At 49.7% G+C, this 17,752-nt stretch overlaps 1 protein-coding gene across 1 annotated transcript in view; it reads left to right on the top strand.

Annotated features, from left to right (window-relative positions):
• Positions 1–17,752, top strand: part of myo3a (myosin IIIA) — a 683,164-nt gene that overhangs the window by 566,141 nt on the left and 99,271 nt on the right. The window contains exon 32 of the mRNA XM_072508449.1: positions 4,174–4,280. Within this exon, the coding sequence (XP_072364550.1) occupies positions 4,174–4,280 (107 nt within the window). The remainder of the gene's footprint in view (positions 1–4,173; positions 4,281–17,752) is intronic.

Here is a 17,752-nt window from a genome sequence, read left to right as displayed (position 1 = left end):
CCTCCGGCGTCGGCCTAGCCCCTCAATGTTGGGGCTCGGCCCCCAAAGATGCGGAGCATTCCGCACCTTTGGGGTGGCGCGATGCCCGTCTGATTGGCACCGTTTTGGGCGCCAGTCGGCGGACATCGCGCCGTTTCGGGAGAATTTCGCCCAGGTTCTTTACACAGAGAGTGGTGGGTGTGTGGAATGCACTGCCAGCAGAGGTGGAGGAGTCAGAGTCATTAGGGACATTCAAGCGACTCTTCGACAGGCACATGGACAGCAGTAAATTGAAGGGGTGTAGGTTAGGTTGATCTTAGATTAGGATAAATGGTCTGCACAACATCGTGGGCTGAAGGGCCTATACTGTGCTGTACTGTTCTATATTCTATGTTCTATGATTCGGTTTTCTTTTTCAGTTAGGGTCTGTCTCAAAAAACGGCAGGCTTTGGAGTCATGGATTATATCAGAATGTCCTGCCATAGGTTTGTAATGGAGGGGAAAAGGAGAAAAAATAAGACTAAATTTAAAATTTTGAATATGTTTTTTGAATTTCAGGGTCGTTTTGCCTTTTTGCTTCCTTTGAACCAAAACAACAAAACCTAGACATATTAAAGGATGATTCTCCTTTCTCCCATCCACAAAAATCTCTCTGTCGTTACCCATTACCTGAACAAGATTTCAATGAGTAAAATGACCTGAAGGAAAATTTTCCAGCTGTGCTTAAAAAAAATTTGTAATGTTTCCAACCTCCCACTTTTTATTAATATTAAACCTTTTTATTCAATGTAATTATACCCCGACTGTTCCACTCAATTAGAAATAATGTAGAAGAGCAATATGTTTTTCCCAATAGGAGATTTATATTTAATCGGATTTGTATGTTATTGCATTTTCCTACAACCCCTATGAAAGGCTGTTAGTTGGTGACAGGAAACCTGATGAAGAAATGTAATAATTTTCCAACAGTGTAGTTTAAATTACCATCATCTGTCATAGCGTTCTTATACCTGTTATAGCACCAATTATTACAGGGAGCAATGATATTTGAATACATCAAATTTAGTTTGTGCAGACAATGAGTTAGCTCACAGGGAAGGAGGGAAATGGGTGAGTCGGATTAGGCAGCTCGGACTTAAAAATTGAATTAAAACCTGTAACTGGGCAAAATAACAGCAGTTTAAATTCTGCATAAATAATTTAAAAAATTATCCGCATTCAAAGAATAAATGGGCATTGGCCGGAAATCTCCAGCCGTTGGGATTTCCTGTTCCCGTCAGCAGGGCATCCCCTGGGGAGTCGTCAACGGGAAATTCCATTGGCAAGCGCAGGAGTCGTGAATCTCAGTGCCCGCAACCGGGTGGCCGGCGAGGGACGTGCAGCTGGAGGACCGGAGAATCGCTGCCACAGCGTACTGGATTCTCCGGTACGCTGTGGCAGTGATTCTCCCAATTGAAAATGAAGTGCCCCCGTCAGTGGGAAAACCGGAGTGTTTCCCACTGGCACTAGGAGCGACGTTGACATACAATTCAATGGCACTTCAAAATATATTTTCACAGAATCGAGCTTAGCATTGGCCCAGAAGGGGCGGGGCCTAAACCTGCTGACAGGTCCCACTCCTCAGCCATCAATGTGCCATTTTTAAAGGGCACCCCAATCTGAGAATACTACCCTACCCCTGCCCCCTCCCAATGGCTAGCAAGGACACCCCCTCAGTCCCCCCCCACCTCCTCCTCCTGCCCCCACCCTCAGACCCCCACTTCAGGCCAACCCACACCCTTCAGGCCCTGTCCACATTCTGGGAAAGACCCCCGAGCTGAGACCCTCCAGCTCAGCCAAGGCCCCCCAACCCTTACCTCTCATGAAGGCCCCCCCTCTGCACCCTGGAGACAAGTAGAAGGAGGAAACACACTCCCTTAAAACACCCCCTTCCAGAGTGCAAGATGCCAAGTTCCCATTTCTCAGGATTTGTCCTAATTCACACCAGCGGGAATCCAGGCTGGGGAGCTGGAGCATCCCAGAAGACAGGTGAATCGAATTCTGCCCAAAAATGACATTAAAATAAGGTTAAAACGCGGAGTCCATATGATCACATCGTGTCTGGGTGAAAACCCCGTTGGGGTTGACGGGGCAGGCCGGGTGACTCGCAACAGGATTGGTGGCTGACGTGAAACACGTATTTTGTCTCCCTCCAGATTCTTGGGACCATCGCGATTCCCACAGCTGTGTAATGGCCCCAGAGAATTTTCCCCTGTATAAATGATGGAGAACCAAATGAAGACAATGTTGAAAGGGATATGGGGATGGCAGTGATATTGCACTGAGAGCACCCAGAATTCTCCAGTCCTGGGGCCACCAGCGCAACATAATATGGGCAGGCACATGAGGAATTTGGAGCAAGAACAGGCCCCACCACATTTCATATGATGTGCTTCCCACTATTATGTCCCTAGCCCCCACCATTACCCAGGGTGCTGGCTTGGCATGTCAAATTTAAAAATCTCATTTTAATTGGCTCCCAGCAAAGTTTGGACAAGGTCAGGTTGCATCTAGTCATATAAGATCTGTCTTCAAACGTACTTCCCAGGGTCAACATTTTTAAAAACTTTTTTTTGTTATTTGTTCTCAACCAAAGGAACATAATAAATAGGAGCAAGAGTCGACCATGTGACTGCTCGGGCCTGCTGCACCATTCAAAATTATCATGGCTGATCTGATCCTGGCCTTAACTGCATTTTCCTGTGTGCTCCACATAAATCTTGTAAGGGGCTGGTTTAGCACAGTGGGCTAAATAGCTGGCTTGTAATGCAGAACAATGCCAGCAGCGCGGGTTCAATTCCTGTACCGGCCTCCCCGAACAGGCACCGGAATGTGGTGACTCGGGGCTTATCACAGTAACTTCATTGAAGCCGACTTGTGACAATAAACGATTATTATTATTAAATCAAAACTCTGTCTAACTCAGCCTTGAACACATTCAATGACTCAGGTGCCACTGCCCTCTGGGCTGAAGAATTCCAAAGGTTCACCACCCAGTGATCAAGAGAAGAAATTCCTCCTCATCTCCATCCAAAATGGGCAGCCCCTTGTTCTGAAACTATGCTCCTACTTCTAGGTAACCCCACCTCCAAGAGGGGAAACATCCTTTCAGCCTCTACCCAGTCGAGCTCCCTCAGAATCACAGACCTTTCAATAAGTTCATGGGCATGATTCAGCCGTGTGTTTCTTGGTAACGGGAGGCGGCATGCCATTTGCTGTTGGCAGGATTCTCTGCTCCCACCGCTGTCAATGGGGATTCCCATTGAAGCCACCCCACGCGGACGGGCAAACCCACAGGCAGGGGTGCGCTGCTGGTGGGACCACATAATCCCGCTGCCAGGGAATGGTCAGAGAATTCCGGCCCACTTCTCATTCTTCTAAACTCCAAGAGGTCTGTGATTTCTGAGAGGCTATATCTTTTGTTATTAATGTGATATATCCGATAGCAGACAGCCACTTACTTCAAGGGTATAAACATTATGGAAAAACACAAATGTTCTCTGCACCCCCTAACAGGTGGCCACAGGATGGCATTGGCAAAATCCGGATGCAATTTGCCAAACCGTACTCAGATTGGGACTTGATAAATAGCACAGGGAGAACACAGTGTGAAAATAAGAAATGAGTTATGAAGCTATTTATTAAATCTTTTATGATGAATTTCTTTATTTACTGGTAATCCATCATAAAACCAAAGGTGTGAGGTACCACACAACATTTATCTATCAGTTTTAGCATCTTTCCACTATATAGCAGGCAACGTCTATCATACGCAAATCACTATGATGAAACAATTTGAAAAACCAAGTAATATGGAGTCGACCAAATTATCTGTTTGCAAACACCTTTGGTTTCTTTCCCACATTTTCAGAACTTAGAGTGTGCTAAACTCAATCAATAACAGAGCACTTAGCAAGAAAAGACTGAGGTGGGGAACAGGAAGAGAGCCAGCCTTTGGTGCGGAGAAAAATGAATGCACTGCAAACAGGATAATATACAAAATCTAAGACTGATCATTAGTAAGATTGTTTGCTACACTGGACTTTAAACGAGTGCTTTTATAAGAATACCTTCATCATCTCTGAAACGTATTTAGTCTTGGGATTCATGAGGAGGAAAGTGACGTAGAAAAATTAACACTTTCCACTTCTTTAGGTCCCAATAAAGGAAATGATCAAAAACAGCAAAGAACCCCCAGGCGTACCCAACAACCAAAGGCATTAAATACACCCGAGGACAGCACCTACTACAACCTCATTCACGTAAGTCTACAATCAACTGATCTTGCTATACTTATGTTATGGACAGGACAGAAGCAGGCAAACGGAATGTATTTCCTCTCACCACCTGCCTGTAAGTAGAAGGTGTTTTGAATGATTTTACTTACTCGGTTTGTGTGATCCAAGTTTCTCATAACCCGCAGCTAACTTGTGTTATGATTGACTCAGAAAGTTAGTTTATTTCACATTCAAAACCTGGGACAGGAGTATTCACAGCATCCCGCTTCACTACATACACACACGTGTGTGCACATACACAATTAAGGGGGGATAGAAAAAGGAGTTTTACAACTATGGATAGTAACAGTGCAAGAACTACAGAAATTAAAACTAATTCACTTGATTTTGAGTTGAGATCAGCTGGTTGAAGGGTGAAGTTGTAGAATTCCTTTTACAGTTAGAGCTGAAATTTAAAAATGAAGTTAGTACATAGAGACTGGGTCAGCTCTACAAGTGATGATAGGAAACCTTCCACAGAGGCAGATTTGAAGTGGAGGCTGTTGTTTTGCCTGGAAGAATTCTTGGCGGTTCACCACTTTGATATCAATCAGCAGTGTGTCTGTAAGGCTAATTTTAAAACTGTCCAAAAAGACCAGAGGCGTGGGTCATTGGGTCAATGTGATATGTCACTTTAATGGTTAATTGCAGTTTAACAATCAGTTTCTGTGTTTCTGGCCAGAATTCCATCATTCCTCGTCAGTAGAGAAACAGATATAATGCGGGGGGGGGGGGATTCTGCATCGGATGACACGGGAATCAGGAAACGCGGTTGGGCGGAGAATCGCGTCTGACACTGAAATTGTGGCGGGCCCCGGTTTCACACCAAATCACAATTCTCCGGTGGCTTGACAGTGACGTCAGTGTGTTCCAGAATGCACGTACAGTAAACATCCTTGGCATATCTGAGCCGGTCTGAACCGGTATTCTCTGGGGCCTCCGTGATTCTCCCCCTCCGATGGGCCGAGTTCCTGAGGGCGCCGTTCACTTGTGCTTTTAAATACGGGTAAACTTGCGCGGTGGCTGATGAAGACGAGAGAGGAGATAGGACACAGAAAAACATGACCATAGGCTGCCATTCTTGACACTGGCCAGGCTGGCTGTGGTGGAGGCGGGGGCCTGCTGGGGCCAGTGGTGGGAGGGGTGACGGGGGCCGGGCCGTGAGGTTGGGGTGACCCCCCACGGGAATGGGGAGGTGCCCAGGCATGGACCGTCATTGCTGTGGCCTGCAAGGCAGCCATCTTGCTGCGCACCCCACTGACCACCCACCACGACCCCTGGTTCGGCAGAGTGGCTGTATGGGTGCCCCCATGCCCGCACTCCAGCACCCACTCTCCCAGCCCACTACCCACACCCCAGCCCCCACTCTCCAACACACTACCCCTGCACACCAGGTCCATCCTCCACCCCACCAACCCAAGCAACCACTGGCAGGGCATCACGCGGTCCACCCAAGGGCAACGGCCACAGAAGCCGCTACAGGGGGGGCGCCGGACGGGGGCCATTGAGCATACCGCTTGCAAAGGCAACTCCAGCTGACGGTAGCCCTGACAGCAGGAACAGATGTCAATGGGGCCAGGCGTGTGGAGGGGAGGGGGCGAGGGAGACATGCAGGGACAGAGTCTGCAGTGCTAACCGGACTAACCATGTAGCCCAGTGGACCTGGTTGGGCATAACGGTACACACTATGCTAACATGTCGGCCTTTCTCCCCCTGCAGACAATGGATATTGGAATTAAACCGGCAATTGTGGCCTTCCTCCAAGCTGCCACAGCCTTGGGAATGGGTATGGAGATTATGAGGAGCATGGACAGGGTGGATAGAGATCAGCTGTTCCCCTTAGTTGAAGGGTCAGTTACGAGGGGACACAAGTTCAAAGTGAGGGATGGGAGGTTTAGGCGAGTTTAGAGCGGATTTGAGGCAAAATCTTTTTATCCAGAGAGGTCTGGAATGCATTGCCTGGGAGGGTGGTAGAGGCGGGATGCCTCACATCCTTTAAAAATTACCTGGATGAGTACTTGGCACGTCATAATATTCAAGGCTAAGGGCAAAGTGCTGGCAAATGGCATTAGGTGGGCAGGTCAGGTGCCTTTCAAGCATCGGTCCAGGCTCAATGGGCCACAGGGCCTCTTCTGCACTGTAGTATTCCGTGATTCTGTGATTCTGTGATTCACTGAGGCCCCACAGGCCAAGGAAAAGGAGGAGGAGGTGGTGTAAAGGATGCACCGCATGAGGCCTCGTGTGTATGGGCAGCGCCTGTCCTTCGAGGACCTGCCGAACCAGACATGCCATCAGAGACTCTTGCTGACCAAGGGGACAGTGCGACATATCTGCCAGATGATGGCACACCTTGCACCGCGGGGGAATGGGGGAGGGCTCCGGGTGGCCGTAAAGGTGACGGTCGCCTTGAACCTTTTGAGCACCTGAAGATTACAGGCTGCTCCACACAAACTGAAAGGGGTTCCACTCGATTAACGTGCAGCTGTTATGTGACCATCAGATGCGGATCATGTACATCTGAGCCCAATGTCTGCCAATTCCCCCACTGCGCCCACTCTGCAGCCATCCCAAATCAATCAAAGGTGCTGATTTGTTCTGGCACCTCCCTGCGGAAGTCACCAGCACGGCCCCCAATACTTCCTCCTCCCTCGGAGTGCCTGATGGCCCCTGGGATACTCCATGGGGATGTGAGCTGGGCTAACCCCTGAGGCTCCCCCGCCACCTAGCGCTGCCAGACCTGGAGGCCCGTTCTCATCTCGCCCAGGAAATTACAGGCAAATTAGCTCAACATCAGTCTTGGGAAAATGTTACAAGCAATTATTAAAGAAACTAAGAAGGGACATTTGGCTAAGTTCAGGTTAATCAGGCAGAGTCGACATCATTTTGTGATAGGGAAACCATGTTTAACCAATTTATTGGAGGTCTTTGGAAAAGTAGCATGTGCTCTGGATAAAGGGAACTCTTTGATGTACTGTACTGGATTTCCACAAGGCATTGGATAAGGTACCACTTGAAAGGTTATTGAGGAAAATAAAAGCTCATGGTATAAGGAGCAACATATTGGCATGGTTAGAAGATTGACTAAATATCAGGAAACTGAAAGGAGGCATAAATGAGTTATTTTCTGCTTGGCAAGATATAACAAATGTTGTGCTACAAGGATCAGTCCTGGGGCCTCAAAGGTGTATAATTAATAAATTACTTGGATGAAGCGACCAAAGATGTGGGTCTGGAATCTCCACTTCACAACTCTGGAATTGTGAATCGCGATTGGGCGGAGAATCGGGCGTCAGCTAAAAATTGAGTTCAGCATCTGTGCCTCGCCGGCGGCATCACCGTGTCCCACACCCCGCCCTGGCATCGACATGCAAAACCTGCATTTGCATGTGTTAACGTAACATTACCGGGTTTGGCCCGGTATTCTACGGGTCTCCATAATGCTCCACCACCAACAGGCAAAAGTGATCGATGGGACACATGTCCCCCTACAGGCACCGGCGCGTGAGGGGATGCCCTTCATCAATCGGAAGGGCTTCCACTCCATGAATGTCATAGAGTCAGAGAATTCACAGTGCAGAAGGAGGCCATTCAGCCCATCGAGTCTGCTCCGGCCCTAGGAAAGAGCACTCTACTTAAGCCTCATGCCTCTACCCTATCCCCTTTACCCATAACCCAGTAACCCCACCAAACCTTTTTGGACACTAAGTACAATTTAGAATGGCCACTCCACCTAATCTTTTGTACTGTGGGAGGAAACTGGAGCACCCGGAGGAAACCCACGCACACATTGGGAGAACGTGCAGACTCCATACAGACAGTGACCCAAGCCGGGAATCGAACCTGGGACCCTGGAGCTGTGAAGCAACTGTGCTAACCGCTATGCTACCATGCTGCCCTTGTGCAGGTGGTGTGTGACCACTTGCTGCACCTCTTGCATGTCTGCGTCCGATATCCAGCAGCGTGCACAACAGATTAGTCCTGGCACATTCGACGGTGCCCAACACCTTCGAGGCACCCCCTTGGATGAGGGGTTGGTTCCTGGGTAACAAGCGTTATCTGCTGAGGTTGTGGATAATGATACTTTTCCGGAAGCCCCTAACCAACACGGCAAACTACTATGATAATGCCCATGCAGCAACCAGCTGCGGTTCTGATGCCTGGACCGCTCTGGTGGGACCCTCCAATATAGCCCTGGAAGGGTCTCCCACATCGCACTGCCCTGCTATGTTATGCAGAACATCGTGCTGCTGAGGGAGTACATCCTGGAGGAAGTGGGAGAGGAACGCCAGGTCTTATCCGACAAGGAGGATGCAGAGTTTGGGCAGGGCATGGGATCCGGGACCTCACAACATATGCGCCAGGCCGTCGCGCATGTGAAAACCTCATAACCTTCAGGTTCGCTGACTAGGAGGTGTGACCTCTGGCAGCCCAGCCTGCATGCCCTGCTTCCACACAACCCTCTCCCCATAGCCACCACCTCCCTCCCCTGTCTCCTCTTCCTGCACTACATCCCCCTACCCCAGCACCTGCAGCCCCCCTCTGAGCTTCCCATTAGCTTTACTACTGGGTGTTGGGCCTGGGCAGGCAGCGTCAGTGGGTCTGATCCATGGGACAGAGGATTATGGCGGTCTGCAGTGCAATGACCTCAGGTGCTCCACGTTGTCTGACAATGTTTGACTCCTAGCTTTGGTATCACATTCCACTGCCTGCCTGGCTGATCCCTGCATGCATGTTGGCCATTCCATCTTACGGGCCCACAGACCTTCTGGAGTGGCGGGGTTGAGGATGGGGTTCGAGGTGGAAGGGGCGGTGGTTATGGGGGAGGTGAACAGTAATGGGGCACTCACTACTAACTGAGTTGGCTATACCATATGACACCCCCACATCTCTAGACCCGTCCGCTGCCAGTTCCGAGCGCCACCCCGGGGGAAATGTCGGATTCTCCTGGAGGCTCTTTCCTTCCTTTAACACCCCCACCACCGGCCTCCCACAGCACCCCCCACCCACCCGGCACACCCTCTGCACCCAGCCCATCCCTCATTCCCTTCAGATAGAGAACAGAGGCAATTCAGAAACTGGGCCACCGTCCCTCAGGAACTGTGTCACGACTGGGCTAGGCTGTGGAGCGCCGCAGCAATGTCCATGTGGCCCTTGGTGCATGGCTGCCTGTGACAGGGCTGCCCTGTCCTGCGCCTTCGCCATCACCCCTACAGAGTGCCCGAGGCCTTGGACGTCCTGTCCCACGGCTGTGATCCTCATACCCAAGGCTTCCACCGTGGCCATCATCTGTTTGGTGTTGCCCATGGTAGCTCGCATTGTCAGCACCGCCTCCTGCTTCTGTAGGCGCTTGAACTCTTTCAGCTGCACCTGCAGGCACTGGAAGGTTACTGACAATCCATTCAGTTGTCCTCGACTCTAAAGCTGCATCTCCAGCATTAATGGGACCGCCCTTCCCAGAGCCTGAGGCCCATCTGGATGGCAGCTCATCCCTGGGTCGGGCTGGCCTCCGACAGACCGCCCCTCTCGGGGGTTCCTACCTCCACCTGATGTGCCACAGCATGTGTCCCGTGCACACCAGAGAGTATCCCAGGAGCCTCTTAACTATAAAGGCGCACTGAGGTGAGAGTCTGTGGGATGGTGGAGGATGTTGAAAACAGCTGTGATTAAAAGTTGGTGTGTCCATGGACTGGTGATCCAGGGTGTTGTGGGGTTATGGCTGGGGGTGAGGGACCGCGGAAGGTCCAGCCTCATCGACAGATGGGTTGCGGGATTGTGGCTGGAGGCGGGGCACCCCAGACAGCCCTGCCTCGACGGAAGGTGGTCCTGCAAGACAAAGGACAAGACACATGTTGAGATTGCTGGTAGGCGTGGTGTGAGGGAGCGGGGAGACTCAAGTGCCATAGGACATCACAGTTCATTGGGGGCTCACTCGGTTGTCCCATGCCGACCTCCGCCTGTGTAACTATCCAGTCTCCCACCCAACAGCCAGGTCCATCGCCCTCTGCTCCACAACGGTGAGGGCTAGCAGGTCCAGCGGGCCCCCTCCTGTCCTCTCTGGCTCCCAGGATTGTGGGTCTTCTTCTTCCAGGGGACAGATAAACCACAGTGTGAGACAATCAGGCACACAGGGGGGTCCGCAGTTGGTAGCCTGTGTATGCAGGGAAGCCGGCTATGGCGGGCAGTAATGGTGTTGGCAGTGACCACAATATGATAGAAATTTCCCTCAGTTTGAGAGGGAGAAGCTGAAATCAGATGTAACGGTATTACAATTAAATAAGGGTAACTACAAAGACATGAGGGAGGAACTGGCCAGAGTTGATTGGAAAAGGAGCCCAGCAGGGAAGACAGTGGAACAGTAATGGCAGATGTTTTGGGGGGTTATTCGGGAGGCACAACAGAAATTCATCCCAAGGAGGAGGAAACATGCTAAGGGGAGGACAAGGCATCCATGGCTGACGAGGGATGTCAAGGACAGCATAAAAGCTAAAGAAAAAGCATACAAAGTGGCGATGATGAATGGGAAGCCAGAGGATTGGGAAGCCATTAAAAAACAATCAGAGGACAACTAAAAAAGCAATAAGGGGGGAGAAGATGAAGTATGAGTCCACCTAGCTAATAATCTAAAGGGAGATAGCAAGAGTTTTTTTCAATATAGAAAAAGTAAGAGAGAGGCAAAAATAGACATTGGACCACTGGAAAATGTGGCTGGAGAAGTAATAATAGGAAACAAAGAAATGGCAGACGAACTGAGTAGTTGCTTTGCATCAGTCTTCACGGTGGAAGACACCAGTGTGATGCCAGAGCTCCAGGAGAACCAGGAGGAAGAGGTGAGTGCAGTGACCATTACTAAGGAGAAGGTTCTGGGGAAACTGAAAGGTCTGATGGTGGATAAATCATCTGGACCGGATGAACTACACCCCAAGGTTCTAAAAGAGATAGCTTAGGAGATTGTGGAGGCATTGGTGATGATCTTTCAGGAATCATTGGAGGCAGGAAGGGTCCCAGAGAACTGGAAATTGGCTAATGTAGCACCACTGTTTAAGAAGTGAGGAAGGCAGAAGATGGGCAATTATTGACCGGTCAGCCTGACTTCGGTCATTGGTAAGATTTTAGAATCCATTATTAAAGATAAGATCGCAATGTACTTGGAAGTGCATGATAAAATAAGACTGAGTCAGCACGGCTTCGTCAAGGGGAGGTCGTGGCTGACAAATCTGTTAGAGCTCTTTGAGGAATGAACAAAGAAGTTAGACAAAGGAGAAACAGTGGATGTGATTTATTTAGATTTCCAGAAGGCCTTTGACAAGGTGCCACATCGGAGACTGTTAAATAATTTAGAGCCCATGGTGTTAAGGGTAAGATCCTGGCATGGATAGAGGATTGGCTGACTGGCAGAAGGCAGAGAGTGGGGATAAAGGGGAATTTTTCAGAATGGCAACCGGTGACTAGTGGTGTACCTCAGGGGTCGATGCTGGGACCACAACTTTTCACAATATACATTAATGATCTGGAGGAAGAACTGGAGGCACTGTTGCTACGTTTGCAGATGATATAAAGATTTGTAGAGGGGCAGGTAGTATCGAGGAAGCAGGTGGGCTGCAGAAGGATTTGGATAAGTTAGGAGAATGGGCAAAGAAGTGGCAGATGGAATACAATGTGGAAAAGTGTGAGGTTATGCACTTTGGAAGGACAAGTGGAGACTAGACTATTTTCAGAATAGGAAAATGCTTAGGAAATCAGAAGCACAAAGGGACTTGGGAATCCTTGTTCACAATTCTCTTAAGTTAATGTGCAGGTTCAGTCAGCAGTCAGTAAGGCAAATGCAATGTTTGCATTCATGTCGAGAGGACTAGAATACCAGATCAGGGATGTATTTCTGAGGCTGTGTAAGGATCTGGTCAGACCCCATTTGGAGTATTGTACTTTTGAGGCTGTATAATGCTCTGATCAGACCCCATTTGGAATATTGTGAGCAGTTTTGGGCCCCGTATCTAAGGAAGAATGTGCTGGCCTTGGAAAGGGTCCAGTGGAGGTTCACAAGAATGATCCCTGGAATGAACAGCTTGTCACATGAGGAATGGTTGGGGACTCAGGGTCTGCACTCGTTGGAGTTCAGAAGGATGAAGGGGGATCTTATTGAAACTTACAGGAAACTGCATGGCCTGGATAGAGAGGATGTGAGAGGATGTTTCCATTTGTAGGAAAAATTAGAAGCAGAGGACACAACCTCAGACTAAAGGGACGATCCATTAAAACAGAGATGAGGAATTTCTTCAGCTAGAGGTTGGTGAATCTATGGAACTCTTTGCTGCAGAAGGCTGTGGAGGCCAAATCACTGAGTGTCTTTAAGACATAAATAGATAGGTTTAAGATCAATAAGGGGATCAGGGGTTATGAGAAAAAGGCAGGAGAATGGGGATGAGAAAAATATCTGTCATGATTGAATGGCGGAGCAGACTCGATGGGCCGAGTGGCCTAATTATGCTCCTATGTCTTATGGTGCAGAGTAGGGTGCAAGGGGGCTGCCAGCAGCTGCGGTTCGATTGCCCACTAGGAATAGGGGGGTGCGTGCAGGATGCGGGACGGGGCGTAGTCAGGGTCATGGAGATGGTGACTCACCCTAGCTGGCCTGGGGCGTTACCCATCCTCATGCAGCGCTGCCAAACCCATTCACCTGGTGTGGGCCGCATGGGAATGGGGATGTGGGATGCGGGAGGTGGTGGGACCAGCGTGCCTGGGGGGACGCCTATCCTCAGGCAACACTGCCTACCTGTCTGCCTGGTGGGGGGTGCATGTGCGGGGTGTGGGGCAGGTTAGTGGTGTGAGCTGTGAGACAAGGGTGGTACCAGGGATACGGAGGTGGTGAGTCACCCAGCCACATTGAGGAGGTCGTGCAGCTTCTTTTCGCACTGCTGGCCGGTCCTCACGGTGGGGCCCATGGTGCTCACAGCCTGTGCCACCAATACCCAGGCCGATTGACATTGACAGCCTCCTTCCCACCCCAGGGAACAGAGTATCACGTCTCTCCGCCACGGTGTCCAGCATGGTCTTGAGTTCTGCATCTGAAAACCTCGGGGCTGCTCTTGGCTGGAATGAGAGGGTGTGGGGAATGTGGTGCTTATATGCAGATCCAGCTTGTCAAGCTCCACAGTGCCAATCCCGACCCCGGCAAATCCCATGCTGGCATCAGTTGTAGATTCATTTGGCGAGATGCTGGCACATGAGTATGTCCTGAATGGCTCCGGCACTGACGCCCCCATCGGGACTGGGGAACACTCCCAATTCAGTTCCGGTGTCAATCGGCGATTTTGTAATTGCCGATCGGGCGGAGAATCTATTTTTACGATGGAATTGGGGGCGGTGCCTGTTTTACACAAGTTTTGCATTTTCAGCTCACTCCAAAATGGTGTCATCGCGGTGCGCAATGCATGCCGTTGGGTCGGCCTCAGGACGTCACCTGTAGGCCCTCCCCTTATGCACCGCCCCTGATGGGCCGGGTTCACGATGGCGCGGGGGACGTGTGGTCCCAGCTGTGCGGGAACCCGGTGTGACTGTGTCCAGGGCCGCCACAGTGCGGCAAGAGCCGTGCTGCTGGCCAGGGTGAGTGGGGGGGGGGGCCTTCCACAAGGGCTGGGGGGACTGGTGGGGTGTGGCTAGGGGCTGGCGAGGTGGTGTCCAGGGGGACACTATCTGGCAGGTCGGGCCCGTGCCCGGCTGGCGTCATGTTGTACGGCGCGTCTGCTGTATGTCATCATCGTGCACATGCACGGCCATGGACCTGCCAATTCTCCAGAAGTTTATTTCGTGGAGGCCAGTCATTTTACATGGCGCGGCTTCTAGCCCCTCACCCATCACAGCATCGGTGAGGGGGCGTCGCCGATTTTGTTTTACGTAAAACACCACGGATCCTCCGCCTCAGAATCGGAGAATCTGGCCCTAGGGCTGGATTCTCCGCCGGCAAAATGCTCTGTTTTGCCGGCAGCCTGGGGTTTCCCGACAGCGTGGGGCTGCCCCACAACCTAGAACAATCGTCATCAAGAAGGAACAAGTACTGAATAAACTATTGGTATTGAAGTCTCCAGGGCCTGATGTCCTAAATCCTAAGCTCTTAAAGGAAGTGGCAGCAGAGATAGTGGATCCATTGGTTATAATATTTCAAAATTCCCTGGATACGGGAAAGGTTCCAGTGGATTGGGAAATTGCTAATGTAACGCCCTTATTCTAAAAGGGAGGGAGGCAGAAAGTAGGAAACTATAGACCAGTTAGTTTAACATTGGTCATTGGAAAATTGTTAGAATCCATTATTAAGAAAGTAATAACAGTACATTTGGAAATCAAAACACAATCCATCAGAGCCAGCATGGTATTATGAAGGGTAAATCGTGATTGACAAATTTGCTGAAGTTCTTCGAAGATATAACAAGGCAAGTGGATAATGGGAATCATGTAGATGTAATATATCTAGACTTACAGAAGGCATTTGATAAGGTATCGCACAAAAGGTTAAACGCAAGGTTAGATTACCTGAGATGAGGGTAATTTATTTGCTTGGATAGAAGATTGGCTAATTGACAGAAGGCAGAGATTCGGGATAAATGTTTTTTTTTCTGGTTGACAAGATGTAACTAGTGGGGTGCTACAGAGTTCAGTCTTCGGGCCCCAACTGTTTAGAATATATATTGATGACTTGGATGCAGAAATAGAAGTCAAATTTGCAGATGACACTAAAATAGATGGGGTAGGAAGTTGCAATGAGGAAAAAATACATTTATAAATGGATATAGGTAGGCTAGGTGAATGGGCCAAAATTTGGCAAATGATGATCAACATGGATAAGTATGAGGTTATCCATTTTGGTCGGAATAATGGAAAAGTAGCATTTTATCTAAATGGAGAGAAACTTCAGAGGTGCTTCGGTGCAAAGGGATCTGGGTGTTCTCTTGCATTAATCACACAAAACCAGCATGAAGGTACAGTAGGTAATAAGGAAGGCAAATGGAATTTTGGCCTCTGTAGCTAATGGAATTGGGTGTTGTGCAACTGTATAAGGCATTGGTGAGACCACACCTGGAGTACTGTGTACAGTTTTGGTCCCCATATTTGAGGAGGGATGTAGTTGCATTAGAGGCAGTTCAGAGGAAGTTCACTAGGTTGATTCCAGAGATGAGGGGTTTGTCTTATGAACTGAGATTGAGCAGTTTAAGCCTATACTCTCTCAAGTTTGAAGAATGAGAGGAGATCTAATTGAGGTATAGAAGATGATAAAAGGTATTGATGACCAAAGAACAAAAACAAAGAAAAGTACAGCACAAGAACAGGCCCTTCGGCCCTGCAAGCCTGCGCCGACCATGCTGCCCATCTAAACTAAAAATTCTACACTTCCGGGGTCCATATCCCTCTATTCCCATCCTATTCATGTATTTGTCAAGATGCCCCCTAAACGCCACTATCGTCCCTGCTTCCACCACCTTCTCTGGCAGCGAGTTCCAGGCACCCACTACCCTCTGTGTAAAAAACTTGCCTCGTACATCTCCTCTAAAGCTTGCCCCTCGCACCTTAAACCCCTGTGTGAAGTAGTCGCAGAGGGGATGCTTCCTCTTGTGGGGCAATCTAGAACTAGGATAAGGGATAAATTGCTTCTCAAAGGGTCGTGAATCTGTCGAATTCACTACCTCACAGTGCGGTGGATGCCGGGACATTGAGTAAATTTAAGGAGGAGATAGATAGACATTTAATTAGTGAAAGGTTGAAGGATTATGGAGAATGGCCAGGAAATTGGAGTTGAGGCCAAGATAAGATCGACCTTGATTGTATTGAATAGCAGAGTGGACTCTGAGCTGAATTGCCTACTCCTGCTCCTATCTCTTATTTCTTACGTTATGGTAATATATATTGCAAGGGGAATTGAATCCAAAACTAAGGAGGATATGCTTCAGTTATAAATGGTACTGATGAGATCACATCTGGAGTACTGTGTACAGAATCACAGAATCATAGAATAATACAGTGCAGAAGAGGCTCTTTGGCCAATCGAGTCTGCACCGACGCATGGAAAACACCTGCTGCGGGAATCTCCATCGGCAGGATCCTCCACTTCACCGGCAGTGCACCCACACTCGTGGGTTTCCCGATGGCATGGGGGTGGCCACAATGGGAAACCCCATTGGTCGGCTGCGGGAATGGAGAATCCCACTGCCGGTGGGGGCACGCTGAACTAGAAAACGCGGCTGGCGGGACAGAGAATCCTGCCCTGACTAGTCTACCTAATCCTATTTGCCAGCACTTGGCCCATAACCTTGAATGTTACGTCATGCCAAGTGCTCATCCAGGTACTTTTTAAAGGGTGTGAGGCAACCCGCCTCTACCGTACACTATTGGTCTCCTTATTTATGGAAAGACATAAATGCATTGGAAGCAGTTCAGAGAAGGTTTACTAGACTAATACCTGGAATGAGTGGGTTGTCTTATGGGAAAAGGTTGGAGAGGCTAGGCTTGTATCTGCTGAAGGTGAGAAGAATAACAAATGATTTGATTGAAACATATAGGGCGGGATTCTCACTTGCCAACGCCGATTACGTAATCAGCGATCGGGCGGAGAATCCCTTTTTACCACCAAATCGGGGGCGGCGCCTGTTTTTGGATGCTCCGCCCACTCCAAAACGCATCATTGGGGAATACGCCGCACACCCTTGGGACGGCCTCAGGACATTAACTAAAGGCCCGACCCCAGTGCTCTGCCCACGATGGGCCGAATTCAAGACGGCGCGGTTCACTAGTGCTATCGTTTTTTGTGAACCTCGCTTGGCATCTGCGGACTGCGTCCAGCACCTCCACAGTTAGGGGCGTGGGCTGGAGCTGTGCCACTGGCCGGGAAGGGCTTCGGCGAGAGCGGGAGGGGACTGCGGGGGATGGTCCGGGGATGGCAAGGGGGGCTGCAGGAGGGCACTATCTGGCAGGTCAGGACCGCTTGTGGCCGGCGCCATGTTGTACGACGCGACCGCTGCAGGTCATTGCCGTGCGCATGTGCGGCGGCCACGGACCCGGGAACTCTCAACCCATTTATTTCATGAAGGCCATGTGTTTTACATGGCACGGCTGCTAGCCCCTCACCGGTCGAAGGATCAGTGTAGGGGGTCTCACTGATTTTTCATCATAGAACTAGACACATTCTCCGGACATAGCCTCAAAATCGGAGAATCCAGCCCATAAGATCCTGAGGGCTCTTGACAGGGTGGGTGTGGGGGATGGTTTTTCTTGAGCTAATCTGGAACCAGGGGTCACAGTTTACAAATGAGGGGTCGCTCATTTAAGACAGGGATGAAGAGAATTTTTTTCTCTCAGAGGGTCGTGAGTCTTTGGAACTCTTCCTCAAAAGACAGAGGAAGCAGAGTCTGATTTGTTATGTTGTAGATGTAACATAAGCGGCTTCTTTGTGGTTCACTTGACAAAGAGAGGTT

The sequence above is a fragment of the Scyliorhinus torazame genome, chromosome 6, assembly GCF_047496885.1.
Source record: "Scyliorhinus torazame isolate Kashiwa2021f chromosome 6, sScyTor2.1, whole genome shotgun sequence".
NCBI classification, from domain to species: Eukaryota; Metazoa; Chordata; class Chondrichthyes; order Carcharhiniformes; family Scyliorhinidae; genus Scyliorhinus; species Scyliorhinus torazame.
Note: the sequence above shows the minus strand (reverse complement) of the source record. Positions and strands in the feature narration are given on the sequence as shown.